The 19,651-nt window shown below is 33.3% G+C and overlaps 1 protein-coding gene across 1 annotated transcript; it reads left to right on the forward strand.

Moving 5' to 3' along the window:
* Window positions 1-16,444: 16,444 nt before the first annotated feature.
* LOC149574832 (putative methylesterase 15, chloroplastic) lies at window positions 16,445-18,208 on the forward strand. Its single transcript, XM_089812137.1, has 4 exons — window positions 16,445-16,718; window positions 17,403-17,542; window positions 17,645-17,783; window positions 17,939-18,208. The coding sequence occupies exons 1-4, from the start codon at window positions 16,488-16,490 to the stop codon at window positions 18,206-18,208; spliced, it is 780 nt and encodes a 259-aa protein (XP_089668263.1). The 5' UTR covers window positions 16,445-16,487.
* The last annotated feature ends 1,443 nt before the right edge of the window (window positions 18,209-19,651 follow it).

A 19,651-nucleotide genomic window follows, 5' to 3' on the forward strand; every position in this document is an offset into this window, starting at 1 on the left:
CATAGACTATGACAAGCCAGATGATCATAAATGTCAATCCTTTAGGTTTCCCCATGAGAAATCAAACCCTAGATGAATATTTGTCAAATTTGATAATTAATGTACTTTGTGCTTGCTTAATAAGATATCCAAAATAATTTTGCATTGCTGTGGAACTACGTTCATCCTAGATCATATAACCATTTTTAAGATTTTAGAATAAAAATATTTTAAAAGGCAAGAAAGGACTGAACCACGTCATATTCATCAAGAAGCTCCTAATGTAGTTCATCCTTGAAAGACCAAGTGAGTTATCTTAGAAAAGGTTTCATAAATGAAGGAATATTATTGCAGTCCTTGATTTCATTAATCGGTCTTAAAATTTTCATTTTCTAGGTGTCCTAAACTTTAGTTCTATTTTGTATACCATCCTCTCGTTAGTTCTACTTTATGTTGCATTATTGCAAGCATGAATGATTGTATTTTTCACATGGTTCAGTAAATCGTTTAAGAGAACTATAAACACAGGTTAAGAAAAATGTTCAATTATGAAACTCATCATTATTTAACACTGATCATAAACAACTCCCATGTTTTTTAAGACACAACTCACAATAAAATAACTGGAGCAAAAAACCAAATGCATCAATAGGCAGCGCTTATCATGACACAAAATATACCACTTTATTGAAGATTGAGTTAGTAGCAACCATTAAGAAAAGCAGGGTCTGAAATCCAGCCAGAAACAATTCCTAGACGAGGCTCCAATATGCAATTAAATACCACTGTAAATTAGTAAATTACACATGGATAAATTTAAGGAGATGTTGTGCAATCCATCAATGTGAAATTAAAAAATCTAGCATAGCTATGTTGTACAATAAATTGAGGGAGATACCTACAATCCACTATACTACAGAGTAAATACCAAGCAATTCCACATAATTTCTGCCCAGAGTCCATTAAAATACTCATGAAATTAATATAATGCCCAAATTTTCACATCAGACATGATGGAAAGGTAGGATATACATCAGTTGAATTCAGAATCAAAATCAAAATCAAGTTGAATGCAACAATTAGCTGAAATTCCACCAAAATTTTAGTATGACCATGCAATATTATTTGAAAATAATCCTTGAAGGTGTTGCTATTGGAAACAATAGGAAAAAACTAGGAATTGGAAATCCAAAGGCCATCTATAAATTAATACATGAAAATCATGTTGCGGTGCCATGGATTTCAGAAAAAATTAGCTGTACCACCGATTTTCTCCAAAACTTGCATTTGGCTTCAAATGGATCTTTAGGTTACAAGAAGGTCAAGCTTAGGAGTGAACTGAATCAAAGGGAGGGGGAAACCTTTGCACAAAGCTAGATCAAATCTTTAGAATGAATTTGGAGTGATAGTTCATTACACAAAAAAGGATAATTAGGGAACTGGGTCCAATTTTCCATAAATACATAAGTTTGGCAGTAGTGAAACTTGCATCCATTTTCCTCAAAATTTGTGATCAAGCACAAGATAGTAATAAATAGACAGACAATGTAGATATGGTGTTGATCATGTTATTGATAGTTATTGTCATTTTTAAAAGATAACTCAAATTTACAAATAGTAACAAACAGACAAACAGTGCAGTTTTGGCATTGATTAAGTTATTGAGTTATTGTCATTTTTTAAAGACAAAACTCAATTCAAAGATTTTTGACATTTGATTCTTATGCATGGTGAAGGATGGCTGGCATTGAAATGGCTAATGGGTTTGCAGCACTTATCAGCAACCTTGTAAAGTTAAATGCAGTGAACGTGTGAAGGGTCTCTTTTCTCTTATGTCTTGTATCGCTAATATGTAATTCAAGATTAAAATTCATTGATTAGTCCAAAAAACATAAAATTGACTCTTATAAGTACAACATTAAGTAAGGACTTTGAAAGCTCACCACATTACTAAATGAGGAAATAGTAGCCTCCATGTCAACTTCTGATGGAAACAAAACAAATCCATCGCCACATGACTTTCTTGTTTGCGGTATGCAAATGAATTTTCCATCTAAAACATTCCCGTTCTCCTCAAATTTCTTTTTCAGGGTTTCAATGGTTACAGCCTTTGCCAAATTACCAACATATACTTTACATGGGCTTTCAATGAATGACACTTCTTCTACCAACCAATTTAAAGTGGATATATCCAAGGGTTTCTCATATAAGGTATCTGGAAAATCATCTCTATCTCCCACACCCCCACTCTCTCTCAACCCATCAATCAATAGTAAGACACTCTCCCCACTCAACTAATTCCTAGCATACAACCTTTGGCTTTTTCCATCTACAAAACTTGCAGTAAATTTTGAATTAGTGAGATGGAGAGATGTAAGCGCTGTAGATGGGCACAAGAGGATGCAGAGGGAAGAACGCTAGCATACAATTTTCCTGATCAACTAGATCGCTAATGGAAACTGTAGATGGTGTCATCTCCCCCTACTCTGGTGCAAACTCAAGCAGTTTATTCAATATCTGTTGCTTCATAATGCATGCACAAGTTGAATGGGAAGGCCATAGCCATATGGTAATACATATCGGGACCTAGAGCAAGCAGAAAAATCTTTTACCTCAACCAATCGATAGGTCCGAGTACAGATGATCGAGAGGAATCATTTCACCAGATTTAGAGCTGGATGCGAGAGATGGAGAGTCCAGTGTTCCAGATGAGAAGCCGACGGCAGGAAAGCAAGGTTCTGTAGCTCCATCTCCTTCGTGTAACAATGAAATCAAAAATGATATTTCATTTTAAAGTTAAGCCCGTGTTGGTCGAAATTTTGACCAACACGGACTTAGATTTTTTTTAATTCCTTCTACAATCCAACCAACCTAAATTGTTTTAATTGATGGTCAAAAATTTTGTTCGAAAAATGAGGTCAAATGTAGTAGTACTTGAAGAAATAGTAGTAGATCCTGGAAACATACAACTGACCAAATTGTGTAAAGTACTTAAATAATCTTTGATTGTATCTATACCAATCCTTATTTGACAAATTCAAATGGAATTTTATATGGTATACAACTATTTGGAAAATCTCACTTAATAATGATATGTCTTATGTAATTTTTGAGGCTTATGGATAGTCCAATAATTGAGTATGATATAGAGTTGGGAAAAAATATGTTGATTTGAGATACACATCTCGACAAATTTTTAGGTGAATTTAGGTGCTCCTTCAAATATATCTTTATAATACTACTATCAAATTATGACCATCGATTAAGATAAGCCCTAGAAATTTTAAGATTGTTTTTAATTCACTACATCAAAAAATTAGATTATATATATATATATATATAGACACACACACACACACACAGAGAGAGAGAGAGAGAGAGAGAGAGAGAGAGAGAGAGAGAGAGAGAGAGAGAGAGAGAGAGAGAGAGAGAGAGAGAGAGAGAGATCTAATAAAATGATATGTGATTGGATTGTAAATTGGACACAATATTTTTTATCCGCAACTAATAATGTTATTAATGTATGTGAAAGAGTCATATCAATGTCTATGCAAATATTCATAGAATTACAAATTGAATGAACAATTTATAAATCAAACTAAAAAACATACATTTTTATTACAAAATCCTAAATGTTAAAAAAAAAAATTAAATCAATTAAAAAACAATAAAATTGAACTTACTTGTGGTTGGATTCAAATTGGGGTGAAAATTTGGCTTGGAATTATTGTATATCCAAAATCACTACTGATACCTAATAGTGGAGGCTGCTATTGGAAAGAAATATGGAAAAGCAAGTGTTCAGAATTTGTTTAGACCTATACATGAGTATTGGGTATCTGATATATCCAATACCCAATAAGCCCTGGTAGTGTTTTTCTTGTATTAGTATTATGATTGGGGAGGGGGGTGATTCAAGGAAAATTTGAAATTGCTTTTGGACATTTTTAGACTAGTTTTAAACTAGTTTTTTTTCACATCACCACTTTTTGGCCCATCATGATCCTACACATACCCTTCAATGATACACTACTTAATATGTTGAACAATTATTATATAGGAATGAGATAAGTCCCTAAACATGTTGTTCATTTCCTTCCATAGATTCAAGATAACATGAGGAAAAACCAACATCCATAGACTTTTCTCAAATTTTCCTTTAAACTTTTTCCACATTAGCCAAAGGTCCCTAATTTTCTTTGGCATTGTCCAACACAAATTCAATATTTTAAAGATCTCCATCCATGTATTCCAAGAAAATTGACAAGAAATAAAAATATGGTTCACTGATTCGACTTGGGTTGGACATAAAAACCATCTATCAAGGATAAAAACATACCTTTTTTTTTGAGATTATCCAAGGTCAAGATCTTTTCTTGCAAAGTCAACCATTGGAAAATGTTGATTTATGGAAAGATCTTTTAATTCCAAACTAAAGCCCATAAAGGGGGGTAGCTTGACTAAATTGAAGAGCTTCAACTATTGACAAGACTAAGAAAGATCTAGAAGGATTACATTCACAAATTAATGGATCCTCAAATCCAACACTGATAGATACAGCATTGAGACTAATTTGAAGCTCTCTTAATTCAAGAGAAAATTCCCCAATTTTCACCCACTGACCTTCTCTTTAGTAATTTTTAAGCTTGAGCGTGTACAACTATTAACATCTCTCTATAATTAGTTTAGACACAATCACTAAAGAAAAAGATTTGTCCAAAAGATAGAAATCATTCCATAAGTCTATAATCTGACCATTTCCCACTTTCCATCTGGCTTTTAATTTAGTGATTCCCTTAGCTTGTTGGATGCCCTTCCAAAAAGAAAAACTAGATATACTTTAGATTTTTACTTACTGCATTTGCCTCCTTGTTTGTCTCCTTCATTATTGATTTGAGACCAATTATATTGCTTCTTATGCCCTAGTTTCCCAAAGTACCAACAATATTTTGGTCCTCTAGATTTATACCTCTTTCCCTTTGATTTTCAACTTGATTTTCCATAACTAGTAGAATTGTTTCCTCTCATTCATTTCTCTCTACTTTGTGTATTCAAGGAACTTCTTGGTGTAGATCCATGTGAGATTCTCCTATGAGTTTCCTTAGTCACAATAACACCAATAAAATCATCAAATTTTAGGGTATTAGAACTAAAAAAAATTTACTCACAACCATTACCAAGTTATTCTAGATTTCAGGCAAAGAACACATGATCAAGAGAGCCCTAATTTCTTCATCAAAATTGATATTTACAAAAGATAAGTGACTAATAACCATATTAAACTCACTCAAATGATCAACAAAAGACCCACCTTCTACCATCTTCATATTAAACAAATGCTTCATGAGAAATACCTTATTTGAAGCACAAGACTTTTCATACCACTTTGATAGGGTTTCCATCAACTCTTTAATAATATTTTTTTTCTTAATATTAAATGTCACTAATTGTGTTAGGCATGACCAAATACTTTGAAGCATCTTTTTGTCGAAACTAACCCAATCCTCATATATGTCATGTTAGCTTCTTTTGTATATTTTCCTTCCAATGACCCCCATAGATCCTTCTGATAAAGATAGTCCTCCATTTTCATTTTCCATAATTGAAAGTTCTTCCCATTAAACTTATGAACCTTCAAATTACCTATGTCTATCATTACTCCCACTCAACCATAAGACTCTCCCTCAATTGTGAGACTTTCTTGCAAGGGATAGCTAAAAACCTCACTCTGATATGATTTGTTAGGATTAGTGAGACATAAATAGAAATTACACGTAAACATAACCAATATCAGAAAAAGCATAAAGCACATAGTAGAGAATGCAAGACACAAAAATTTAATATGGTTCACCCAATTCTTGGGCTACATCCACCAAAAAGCAAGTCCAATATTCCTATTATCCACCCATTTCAACCTGATTACAATTTATGATCCCTTGCAGCTCAATACTACTGCAAGAAGCTATTAAATCATCATGCATCATTAAATTCCTAACCCTAAGACATTTTATACAATATTTGTACTACTTGCAAAATTAGGACTAGAATATGTCATCCAATTAAAAAAATAACTCCCAACACTTTTTACAATATATCTTAGGACCTCGCCTTGGGTGCTACACCTGGACCCCACAAGGGATGTCTCCCACTGACCCCTAGCATGGGGGTGCTACCCCTAAACCCCCATAAAAATAAACTGGGGGAAATTGTGCCAAACAAAGTGGGTAAAATTGACCGTAAGTCTAATTAGGCTCCACATAACAACAAGAAAAATTCTTGCTATCATTACTAAGAATATTCATAAGTTCCTAAGTGTAATCCATAGAAGAGAGATATTTACATTCATCAAAGAAAAACTCCTAGCTAGAAAGAAAATCTGATGCTCTATTAACTTTCCTTAAAGTGTGCTACATTTTTAAACATTGTTGAAGGAAGTAAGGTGTCTATTATACTCTTTCGTAAGTCTAGGAAGCTTCCAAGGACACCTAGCCTTCTTCTTAATAAAATCAATAATGATCTTAGTGTCTCCTTCCACTATTATATATGTACCACTCCATAGTCCCATGGATATTTTATTCCATACCACATAGCAATCCTTTCATTAAAGTTATTAGTGTTGATACCAAGGTTCTTGGCAAAGCCCATAATCAACTTGCCCTTATAATCCCTTATCAAACCCCCAATACCTAGTATTGTAGGATTACCTTTTGAGAAACCATCAACATTGCATTTGGCCCAATTCTTATCAATGGGGATACATCTTCTTGATTTTCTTCTCTAAATACTCTTCTGGTTCAAATTGATGAGGCTTTGGTTAATGCTCCAAAAAAACTTAACTTTTAAGTCAAGAAACCCTAGGAATGAGGTTCATTTGGGGTAAGAATTCATGTTAATGTTTTCCCTTATAATATTTTTTTATCACATAGAATAGATAAAGGACATATATTTACTTTCGTCTTTGAAGGTCCTATTATTTCGTTCTTTCCATAGACTCTAGGAAATCATCAAGAAAATTATAAGCCATTGTTTTTTTAGGATAGGATGTTTGATGGGGGAATTAGTCCAAAGGGTAATTAACTATCTTAAGGAGCTTGAAATAACCAAATTGAACTAAAGAGAGTGTAGAAAAAGGCCCCATAACTCCCAAAAAAAGGTATAATGCATAAATAAATATTCTATTGAGTTAGCTACCTTTTCGCATAAGACACATCTATTAGGGATCATAAATCCTCATTTTTCTAAGCTATCTAGAGTGAAAATTTTCAAATGTTCCATTTCCCATCAAAAATAATTGATCTTAAGGGGAAGATTGGGAGTCCAAACCTATTTCCAAAATTGATCAACACGTTCTAAGGAGCATTGGGAAAGGTGATCTTATCTCACCAAGAAGATGTCATTGTTGATGTGTCTCCAAACCCATCCATCTTCCTCTAATTGATCAAATAGACTAGGGTCTTGTAGTAGTTCATCCTGGTAAATAAATATTCTCCCTCTTTATATTAGGAATTATTAAAGCTTCCCTATGTCTTTTTCAAATAGTCAAAATGTTAACCCAATTTTCTTTTCCATTATTCCATTAATTTTCTACCTTGTCTCCCAAAGTAGCTATGAGTCAGTTATGTAGAAAGGGGTTGGGAAAGACATCCTTTTGGTGATTTTATTCCTTCCATGTTTCCAACTAGAAGGGGGCCTTACCACCATTTCCTATTAGCAACATACTTCCCCTTCTTAGAACACCATTAATTTTTATTAAGTTCTTCCACAAAGAGAAACTAACATTAGAGTTTCTCATGTCTAGGAAGTTGGTGTATGATCCATAAGACATATACTTGGTACTTAAGATTTTTGTCCAATATTATCTACCTTCTAAAAGTATCAAACACACCTAACTAACCATAGCCTTATTCATTTCCCTAATTTTTTTAATACCTAGTCCTGCTTCATATTTAGGTCTATAGACCCTATTCCAACTAAGCAAAGACATCTTTCTTTTCTCCTTGGCACTAGTCCAAAGAAAACATTTATGTTAATAGATAGGATTGAAAAAATGAGAAGAATGATAAATATGGAAGCTCAACGGGCCAAAACCAAAAATAGGTACCATCAATAATGTAATGTATAAATAATGTCCACTAGAGTTTACTCTAAAATCATTAAGGGAAACTATAATCCATTGATTCTCTCTCTCTCTCTCTCTCTCTCTCTCACACACACACACACACACACACCCCCCCCCACCACACACACACACACAAATTTCCTATTCTTATTCTATGTTACCATTAGGTACATAATACCATTATTTTATTGGAATTCTTTACACAAAGGAAATTTTTTTTGATAAATTGTTAGAGATTACAAAATTTTGGAAACTTTCTATGAGCTTTTGTCTAAACAATTTGGGTTCTCAATAGTGTTAGATTGGTGTTAGTTAAGATTTTGGCTCCAACCCTTCTATGAATCTCCCTCACCATGTCAAATTTTCATAATTGACATATGATATTGGACAATACCATTATATTACCAACATTCCCTTGGTGGATTGCATAAACCCTTTATTGGGTTAACTAAGGTTCCATTATTTTACTATTTTTCTTAATAGTAAACATCAATGAAAATATATACTCTCAAGATAAATCAATAGTAGACATGGATCTCTCACATCTACCTACCAAAAATTGTGCATGGTAACTAAGAATGGACAGGATTAGAAAGAATATAAGAATTGGAATAGTGTTTCTAAAATTATTATTGTCATTTGTATTATATTCTTTCTATGCCTAATTATGACATTGACTAATATAAGAATGATGTATACATTTTTACATAGTATTCATGTTATGACTCTTGTTAATTATCATTCTTATGATAATATTGTTCATTGTGATCTTCTACTTTGTTGTCCCTTGAATTTATCAATTTCATCTATGCTTTATGCCAAATTTACAATATTGGAATGAAGACATAGCTAAGTTTGGGAAATTACCTGTTTATAAATTTGTATTATGATGACTTTTCTCAAATGTACAACATGATGATATAAATTAGATTTATGAGTTTCATTGAATTCCCATAATCAGATTTATTTAGCATTCATCTATTTGAAATGGCTTATATAAATGTTTGACAACTATTCCAAGAAAATGATAAAATAATTGAGATAATTTTCCACAAACCTTTATTTTTTATCATAATTATTAGGATCAAAGAAATGGAATTACTCTTAATAAGTTGACTTATATTGAATAGTGCTCGCATTTACCTATTAGCAGTCCTCCGCACATTTTGGGCTCCCTCTGGTATTGCACTATTATTGGTTAGCATTTGAGTTGTAACCATTCTATGAGTGTACCTTATTGTGTCATATTTATCAATGATAGATAATATTGCAAGGGTTTCATAGGAGGTGACTAAGAATGGAAGGTATTAAAATTACTGGGATAATTGTTTGCATAATATTTCTCAAATTAAGAATAACCCACTGTTTGTTTCTTATAACTGGTATTTATATTTATTTTTTCTATGTTTAATTATGACACCAAATAATATAAGAATTACATATGTTTTATAAATGTCCATATAATAACTTCATATTCTCATTGTAATGCTAAATTTCAATGTAGTGTATGATTTCCCTTGTAATTTTTTCTTGATCATTCTTTAAAATTTGTTTTCCCTTAAAATAGTTTCTACTTTGCTTATAAATCACCAAAAATGTTTTACATCAACAAATTTTTATGAGTTCCAAGTTGTACATCAAAAATGAACTTATTGATCACTACTTATATTGATTAGACATGGAACCTATCATGTGCTCAGCTAATTGTAAAATTTTTCCATGTATCTTAAATATTCACATATTTTAAGATGTCTATGTGACCAAATTTTAAAAATATTACTATTTCTAACCATCTATTTTAGTTTACCACAACTTTACCTTTCCTATAAACAATATGCAGACACATCAAGAATCAATTCTTCACCATAAGGTTCCCATTTCTCTACTTTCCTTTGGTGATGCCATCTACTACTTAGAAAACTAGTTATAGATGTAAGGAAAATAAATAAATGTGATAATAGATGGATGAAATTAAAAAAAATGGCAGTGATGGGAACTCAATGTGTGAGACTCCCAAAGAATACATAATCAACATAGGGTCTAGAATTCATTGCAACAAGAATGAGTTACAATCCTTAAGAGGAACCAACATGACAGATAGTCCATTCTTCTACTTTTTGGGGCCAATTTTTGTTGTATTGAAGCTAGACCTGGAGAATTGTATACCCTTGCATTGTAATTATGATTTCCCATTCTTCCTATTTGTTACCATTAGAAGCATGATAGCATTGTATAATTGAGATGATACCATTTTACTCTTTTCCTTAATCCTCAAGATCAAACAAAGGAATGCACTCTTAATTTAAATCAACTTGAATTGAAGAAATTTGGCATCGAACTACCAACAACCCTAGCTACAATTTGAGGTCTATAGGATATTAAACTCTGGATGCCTATGCTTTCATCTACAACCATTCTATGAATGTCTCTCACCATGTCACATTTATTATGGACATTCAATCAATTGTTAATTATTTTTTATTAAGGAAAACAGGTTTTGAAGGGTGCCTAAAACCCTTTACAGATCATATAATTTTCAATGAAGCCCAAACTTAAAAATAACAAAGCTTAGATGAAACAAGTCACCCAACAAAACAAGGTGACTAGGGTGGCCTAACAAATAACACATTGCTCTACTACCAACTATATAGGTTTTAAACGAGATCTTTAAACCTCATGGTTACAAAAGAAGATAATTAATCCATAAGCATGTCAAACTACAAGACAACAGGCCAAAGAGACCAAGATAACCAAAACAAAAAGGGATAGTCTCAAAAAAGACTAGGCAGCTGGAAAAGAAAGTTGCACCTCAAGATTTACTTTTAGATCCCATCTTTTGAGAATGTAAAGACATATCAAATGATGGAAAAGAGGGTTTGAACCTTTTTCCTTTTACTTTTGTCCATCCATCCTCCACCATCCCAATAGCCTTCTACCTAGAAAAGTCATCCAAAACACAAACATCCCCCAAAGCCCTCTTAGCTAGGGAAGAAGTACAACCACCATACAAAAAAGGGGCAACAACTCCTTGTAGAACCAGCGCCACATGAAGAGCAACAATCGAATCAGAAATAGCAACATTCAAAGGAGGGACAATATTATTGGCCACCACCATTGGGAAAACATTTAAATCATGAGAAGCAGCAACAAAATCCACCTCCAAAGAATCCTAAGAAGAATCAACCAACCCACCCCCAACAAAGGGAACTTTCTGAATAGTGTAGTAATCATCCAAAACCCCCTTCCACCAAGAAGATGACTTTTTTGATCTAACCTTTCCAGAGGAGCATTGCACTATGAGTTGGCCAGTATTATGGCATTTCTAACATCTGAATGGAATGCCCTCATAATCAAGAAGCTAAATCCAAGAGCCATTCAGAGAGGCCAATTTAATCATCTATGGGAGCCCCTTAGAGATTTTTATCTCCACAAGAATATGAGCATACATCATCCGAAACACATTGGAAGACGTGGTATCAACTAGCGAGAAATCCCCTAGGGCCTCTCCCATAGCCACCATGACTGAATCCAGCCAGAAGTGGACAGGAAGATTAGGCAATCTTACCCACAGGAGAATCTTGTTAAAGGATTCAATTGATGGATCAAAATCCACATACCATTGTTTGGCCATCAAGGGGAACCTCTCCTCCCAAGAGAAACCACACCAAAGGATGGCATTTCGATCATCCTTAGAATCAAATTTCACAATGGAAAAACCCCTTGCCACAAGGAAAATCTAGACAATATCTAAAACTATAGGCTCCTAGAATTTGAAAATCTAGGCATGTAGATCTGATAGAGAGGACCAAAAACCCCTTAAATAAAAAATGGCAGTAGTAGAGGAGAAGTCCTCCACATAAGTAGAAATATTATCGAGAAGATTAAACTCTAGATTGATCACAATGGGATTACTTACAACAATAGGCATAGCAGTACGGGGCCTCGAATGCATAGCCTGACCACTAAGACCAGCCTAATAGGAAACCACATTAGCATAGGAAATGGTCAAACCACCCACAACTCCTAGAGAATGAATATCCCCACCAAGATCAGGAGAAGCCCTAGCGTGAAAAGTAGCAGAGGGGTCATCCCCCACCTTGGGTAAAGGACGAAACCCTCCCTCAAAGACCACTTGAGAAAGGGTAGGAGAAGCTCGATGAAAGGGATCTGTCGAAGCAAGAACAGAAACTAGGGCAAATGCAGACACAGGAGCAAAAGCACAACAAAAGTCAAAATAGGAGCGGAAGCCGAACGTAGGAGCCGAAACCATAAATGTTTATTTTACATCATCGATTGCTAGTTTGTTAGAACTAGTTTTTCTATTGTAATATTTTTGCATGTGATGATGACATTCAATTTTTTCTCTCACCAGATTTGTTCTTTTGTATCTCTAAATTTGGATTACTAAAACTCTTGTACAAAGTCCAACTAGTTTATTTTTAGTTTATATGCTTCTGTTTTTACTATAGTGTTAAATCTAAAATAGGAACAAAGTTAGATGTTATACAAACCCACATTGTAAATTCCTTTGTACAACTTCCACTACGTATAAAATGTTCAACGTATTGGCAATTCCAAAACCTCCCAATGTCAGAGAGCGGCGACTATTTTTCATTTTCAACTTGTAGTTGGATCCCAATTCATTGTTCCTAAAAATGCATCAAGTCCAACAATTCATCAAACCAACTCATTAAAAACTTTTAGTCCCCAACATACATTAAGACCAACAACCCATTGAACCAATCAATTAAAAACACTTTTTCTAACATTTAAGCATCAATTAATTGCAACAACTCATCCAACGACCCAATTCATTTATTTTCTTGACTATATAAAACCATGAAAAATATCGATCCATCCAATCTATCCACCCACAAGCACATAATATTATCACATAATTTGAAACAAATGGCATGAGAAGAATATGAAAGAACAAGGAACAATGCATATGGCAGGTTCATATTCACCTAGCCTTTGAATACTATAGAAAGGGAGGATGTGTCCACGATCATCTACCACACCAGTCATTCTTGCATTAGAAATTAACCCGATTCATTTAACCTTCATTATTCCTTTTAATAGAATAAAAAGACGTTGCCAACTATTTGCTTCATTTTCAACGTGGAACTAAATGGGTCTGTCACTCTCTGCACATCTTACTTTACATTTAAATAAGCGTAAGGTGGAAATTTCTAGATATTTAAAACTATCCATATAGTATTGTCTATCTACATATGAATGCCAACTAGTTAAAATTAGGATCAATCCGGCATTAGGTGTGTCTCTAAAGCGCGTGTCGTGGCGTCTTGTAGGGGTCAACGATTTTTATTCATATTGATCACATTATTCAAGGCTTTCATAACTTGCTTCTATAAATATCCACACCATGCTTTCTAATTTCAACATCCTAACTTCGTCTTACCTCATTTGGTCCGTACTTAATTTCTAATTTTACCATCTGCTTCATTGATATTTTTGAGCTGTTTCTCCTATGACTTCTTAATTGTTGCTCACATATATAATCTCTTAACTGAGTTTCAATGCAATTCAAATGTTATTGCAGCAGCCTTAATTTTTATCTGCAGTTGAAGCGGAGGAGGAGATGACTCATTTTGTGTTGGTTCATTGTCACGACCCACTCCTTAACATACCGAATAAATCGATACTGGATTGCCACCTGGGCAAAGCCATTAAATTAATTGCGTGAATTAGAATAAAACCATGACCAATTTTGTTAAAAGTTGTTATAAGGAAATAACCACCAAATCGTTATAACCTACATAACCGAGATGATATCCCACTTGCGAGAATCTCTCTCCGATAATAAATGAGAACTAATGAGAGAAGGCCATGAAAGATTAAAGATTTGGTTGGTATTCCATATATGGGTATATGGGTGGGCATACAGAAAATACACCGACCAGCATTTGAAAGTTTTTGGATGTTTTAGAGGGTACAAAAGAAGCGATCTTAACACTTCAAATCAAGGTTTAACAACTAGTTGCAGGGTTTCTGCAATGGGAGACGCAATTGATCTTTCTCCCACGGACACGCCGGAGTCGCCTAGTTCTCCCTACACCATGTTGCCCTCCGACTCTCCCAGGCACAATGGCTTAATATATGACCCTTCAGGCATATGGACAAGACCAATGACATGAAGATGGTGATGTTAGGAGCATCAGGCGCTGCTCCAAGCAGGAAAGACGAAGAAGCTTTTTGCAAATGCCATGAAGAGAATAACTGAATGCATCCGTATAGTTCAACCTGCTCTTCTCTCGCTAGGCTGGGATTAGCCTTCTTGTTAAAGTCCATACTTGCCCACGGGCAGCGTCGCAAGAGGAGATATTGACAACCATGAAGTATTACCAGGTTCCAATCTTTTTGTTAAATTTCTAACTTTCCTTTGCAAAATGATGAAATGCGTGTTTTCCAATACTAGATAAATGATAGTGTCTTTGATTTTTGGCTGTGGGGATGACTAAATTTATGGTTTCGATTAAGAACATAGAACATTACCGTTACCCCCAACCATTATCATTAAACAACTCAATACCATTCTTGATGATCTTTTGCCGTATGATTAATGGATTGGATATCATTTTATAGAGTTAGAAATCATTTCTTTATAAATGGCAAAATTTGTAGTGTGCATGTAACTTATAGTTCAGCCTAGTACATGAATTGATTGTGTGGCCTATTAATCTACAATACTTGTTATAAATGTTTAATTGAACAGAAATACATTAGGAAAATGGTGAAGATTCTATACTATAACATGAATGTTCCTTTTCTTCCCCTTTAGCCGATTATCTATGAATAGGATATGGGTCATCTAGCTCAAAGAGTATAAATAGGATTATCCTAGTATTGTGTGTTTATCCAAAATACTGTGAACATTCTCTTTTTTTATCGGCTATCTCATTCGATGTCTAGAAGCAAGTCTTTTATTCATATGAAGTCAGATTTCTTATTACTGATGAGTGGAATTATTCTATTGAAACAATCTCCTCAACTATTCTATTCTTGAAAGAGAGGATCACCATTAACTTGGTATCAATCAAATATAAAAATCTAAATTTAGCATTGAACCATGGTAAATGTTGGATTTGATCTCCAATGTTGTGTTCAATAAGTTGCAGCTACTGTCCCTCTTATTCACTATTTATAACAATTTAAAATATTTTTTTTATAGAAAAACTCCTTATGTTTCATTTCCTAGATGGTGAACTTCATCACACACATTTATTTATTATTACTTGTTGGATGTGTCAATGAGCTGGCTATGCATGAACAGTAGAGAACAATTATTATTGAAGTTAGTGATGTCTAAAGGCAACTCAAACATAGAGGAAGTGAGTAGGAATGTCATAGCTATGTATTATTTTATTTGAAGAAAGTATTCTTGCTAGTAGATTAAAACAAATGTTAATATAACTCAAACTCTGGATATGGCATTCCATAAAAATAAACAAATGTTTTCCTAATAACACAATCTGATTATTTAATGCAATTTTTGGGCATATTATATTCTATTATTTTAAGTAAATACAATGAAAATTGAATGTTTATGATTATTATTTTTTTGTTAGTGCTCAAACACTGCATATGTTTTTACTTGGAAATAAAGTTGTTCAAATGGATGAAAGTTCCTAATGATATAGAAATTGAAAGTATGCTTCCATCTGATAAACCAAGAAAGAAGGATATGAATCCTTGTTATTTATTTCTCAAGAATATTATGAGAAGCATGAGGAATTTTCGATAACATCTCCTTGTCATTTGCATTTTAACGACTTGTTAAAACTACACTGTACTTGATGACATAGATTAAAATAAATGCATTAAGTGTTACATTACTTTGAACTGATGCATATATGTAGATAATGCATAATGGAAATACAAATGTGATAGAAAACAGTTTTGTACATGTTGATTAAGAAATGTTATTGACTTTCTTTCATACACTAATGTAGATATCCATGTGTTAGTGAATGGTAATTAGACCATGAATTTTATTTTAACAACACAAATTCCATTACTCCTCTAAGTTTTACTTGTTTAGACTATCTCGTTGCCGGGCTGGGTATCTTTCATGTCAGGAAAGATTTCGGGGAAGCTTAACAACTTCGTGGTAGGGTGGAAAAGCACTCCTACAATATTCTCGCCTTGTGTTCTTAGACAGGTTTTGGAGCTCTTTTCAACTTGGTCATCATGGTTTACCACCTGGTATCTGGTATCTGGTATTAGTAATCTGATAACGAATTTATAGTTTCTTTTAAATTTGAGCATATATGTAAAGTTAATGATAGTTAATCGACTAATGTTGACTAGTCAATATTCAAAAGACTTTGACTCTCATTGATTTTTCCACATATTACAGAGATTGTTGATGTGGCATTTGTTTTGCAGGGGCAGGTATTACATTTATGGACTTGGGCATGGAGGTTGGTGTTGGTATAAAGTGGTGGCGTTGCTGCAGAGAAAAGGGCACCGATTAGCAGCTTTGGATCTTACTTCCAATGGTAATAACACTGATGCTCCCGCCCATCAAGTCAATTCCCTCGCCCAATACTCCAATCCTCTTCTTCAATATCTCAGTTCCATACCCACTCCTAACAAGGTAACCATGCTTCTTCCAACCGTGAAGATACAAACATCAAATGCTTCCAAAGTTATTTGTGAAGAACTTCTTACCACTTTTGAAACTTTCACTAAATTTAAAATTATTAGATTTTTGAAGGGATTCGATTGGCAAAAAGAAAACAGCAGATGAACAATCAAATTAGACAAGAGAAAACACAATACAAAATTATTGTGGTTTACGTTCATATTGAGCAGCATATTGTATTAATTATGTAAAAGTTAGGTTAGAACTATGTTGAAGCAGCATATATAAAGGCTCTAATTACATTACATAATGCACATAATTGGAAGGAAAAGACAAACATGTTTGTTGGCCTTCACACTTTACCAATTTTTTGATGAATAGACCTTTCCTATTAATTAAATATTAAAGATACGTATCCAAAAAAAAAGGAACCGAGAGATACAAGATCGCCCCAAGAGTTCACAATTCACACAGTTAATAATTAGTTAGTAATTGCTATTTTAGGATAAGTGATGAGAATAGTAGAGAACCGTAAAAATTCAATATAATAAATTAGAGAAAAGGTCCTTTTCATAAAACATGTGATAGATTAGAGAATGTTAATAAAAAAAACTCTCGCCATCCATGTATATGTTTTGTTGTTTGACAATTATACCCATATAGAGACTTAGTGAAATTTGTAATTGGAATTTGCAGGTGATTGTTGTTGGGCACAGCCTAGCAGGAAGTGTTGTGTCATATGCAATGGAGATGTATCCACACAAGATATCAAAGGCAATATTCATAGCCTCTTTCATGCCCCGCACCAATCAGAGCTATCTGGCCTCTGCTTTCCCTCAGGGACCTTTCTTCCCATTTTACCCTTTTCTTTTCTTTGCTTCTTCTTTCGATTGATTAAGTCATTCTGAATTCTGACTATGAAATACATTCGTTCATGTACAGGTCTTTCCAAGGCTGTTAGCGAATGGAGTGGTGAAGTTAAATTACAGCAACGGAAAGAGCTCTGAACAGCCCATCTTTGCTTCCTTCAATGTCGACCACGTTAAAGATTATCTATACAACGAGAGCTCAGAAGAGGTGACGATTTTTTTAATTATAATGGTGAAAGTGTTGGTGTGGTTTAGTTGTCGTTCTAAATATGGTTAATAAATTATTAATTTTTAGATTTAAAAGTGTTAAATAGTTAAAAATAAATAGAAATAGGTAAGTGAAGAAATGAAATAATTTTGTAGGATGTGAACCTGAGCAAGTTACTCCTCACAGCGACGCCATATTCAGTGGCAGAGGAGGTCCTTCACTTAACTCCCCAAAAGTATGGAAGTGTGCAGAGATACTTTGTGAAGACAGAGAAGGACAAGCTGTTTCTTCCACAAGACCAGGACTACACAATTGCAGAGAATCCTCCAGAGGGAGTATTTACATTGGAAGACAGCGATCACTCTCCTTTCTTTTCACAACCTCTTGCCCTCTGCAATCTTCTTCACAAGATTGCCTGCCTTTGATTACAGTTTCTCACAACAAGCATGCAACCCTAAAATGTATTCTAATATATGTATTCTTGCATCCTGGAAGATGTTGACGCACTTTTAAGCCATTTGTAGTGGTTGCTCTCTAGAAAGTATTCATAAATTTATGAATGATTGGTTCGATCAATGAATGGGGCATTCTCACTTTCTTAAAGTGAGTACAGTCAAAATCATGTCTGTCTATCTATTTAATCTAGTTTTACACTTTAATCTAAAAAAATTATTTATCTTTGTCTTTGTGGTGACATTTCTAATGATTTGGTAAATGAGTGATGATGAAAATTTATTTTACTATGTGATTGTGTTCTAAAACGGTTAAGAATGTTATTTTTTAGGAGGTCTAATTAAAAAATGTTCAATTAATGTTGATAGGTATTTTACAATGGCAGAATGCAGGAGTGGGATTTTTAGGAGGTCTAATTAAAAAATGTTCAATTAATGTTGATGGGTATTTTACAATGGCAGAATGCAGGAGTGGGATGGCGTGAGCTTGTTAATGTTAACTTAGGTTAAATTTGACAACCATCTACATGTCAAAAATTTAAATTTTATTATAAATAGAATATGCTTTTAAAAATAATTTAATAAATACAACATAAAATATCCAATTAAATTATAATATTTGGAGATATAAATCATCCATTTTTTAAGGAATTAAAATAAAAAGCTTAAGTTAATAAAAAACTAAATAAATGGAGATAAAGGGAATATAAATAATTTTATATATAGTAAATTAAATTATAATTATTTTGTAGTGGATATCTATGGGTATTTCTTTAGTTAGATTTATTTAAGATATCTACACTAGTTTCAACTATTTTTTGATTTGAAGTAAAAAAATTAAATGTAAATAGATAAAAATTATGTTCACATTATATTTATTAGAAGTGAAAAAAGACCTTCCACCTTTGACCTCATGTATTTTTACTCTAGTTCTCATTTATAGTATTAACCTTAGCATTACATTCTAATTTGAGGTTGACTGAGATAAGAAATGTTGAATCTAATCTCCTCCTCTTCTAATCTAGTTTTTTTCAACGTCATTAAAACCATTAATGAATATGTTGATGTCTTTCTAATATTCATCACTATTCTACCATTAAGAGTAAGTGATATAATAGCTTTTGAAGTGATTTTTGCCCCTTTTTTAGTCATAGATTTGCTTCTAAAATAGCTTTGCAAGTGATCATACTATTAGCGTATAACTATTTTAAGCAACATCAATATTCTTTACAACAATATAAACTTAACTCTACCATTATGCCCATGACAAACATCTCACATACCGATATTTTGAGGATTGTCTTTATAAATTATACTAATATTTGTTTTAACCTAGCTTAAAGAAAATTGTCACATTCAATAACTTTCAATATTCTTGTGGATTATTATTAGAGGAGGTAGAAGAGAAAAAGAATA

The sequence above is a fragment of the Cupressus sempervirens genome, chromosome 2 (genome assembly GCF_028749045.1).
Source record: "Cupressus sempervirens isolate cs-2001-9-10 chromosome 2, ASM2874904v1, whole genome shotgun sequence".
Lineage (NCBI taxonomy): Eukaryota > Viridiplantae > Streptophyta > Pinopsida > Cupressales > Cupressaceae > Cupressus > Cupressus sempervirens.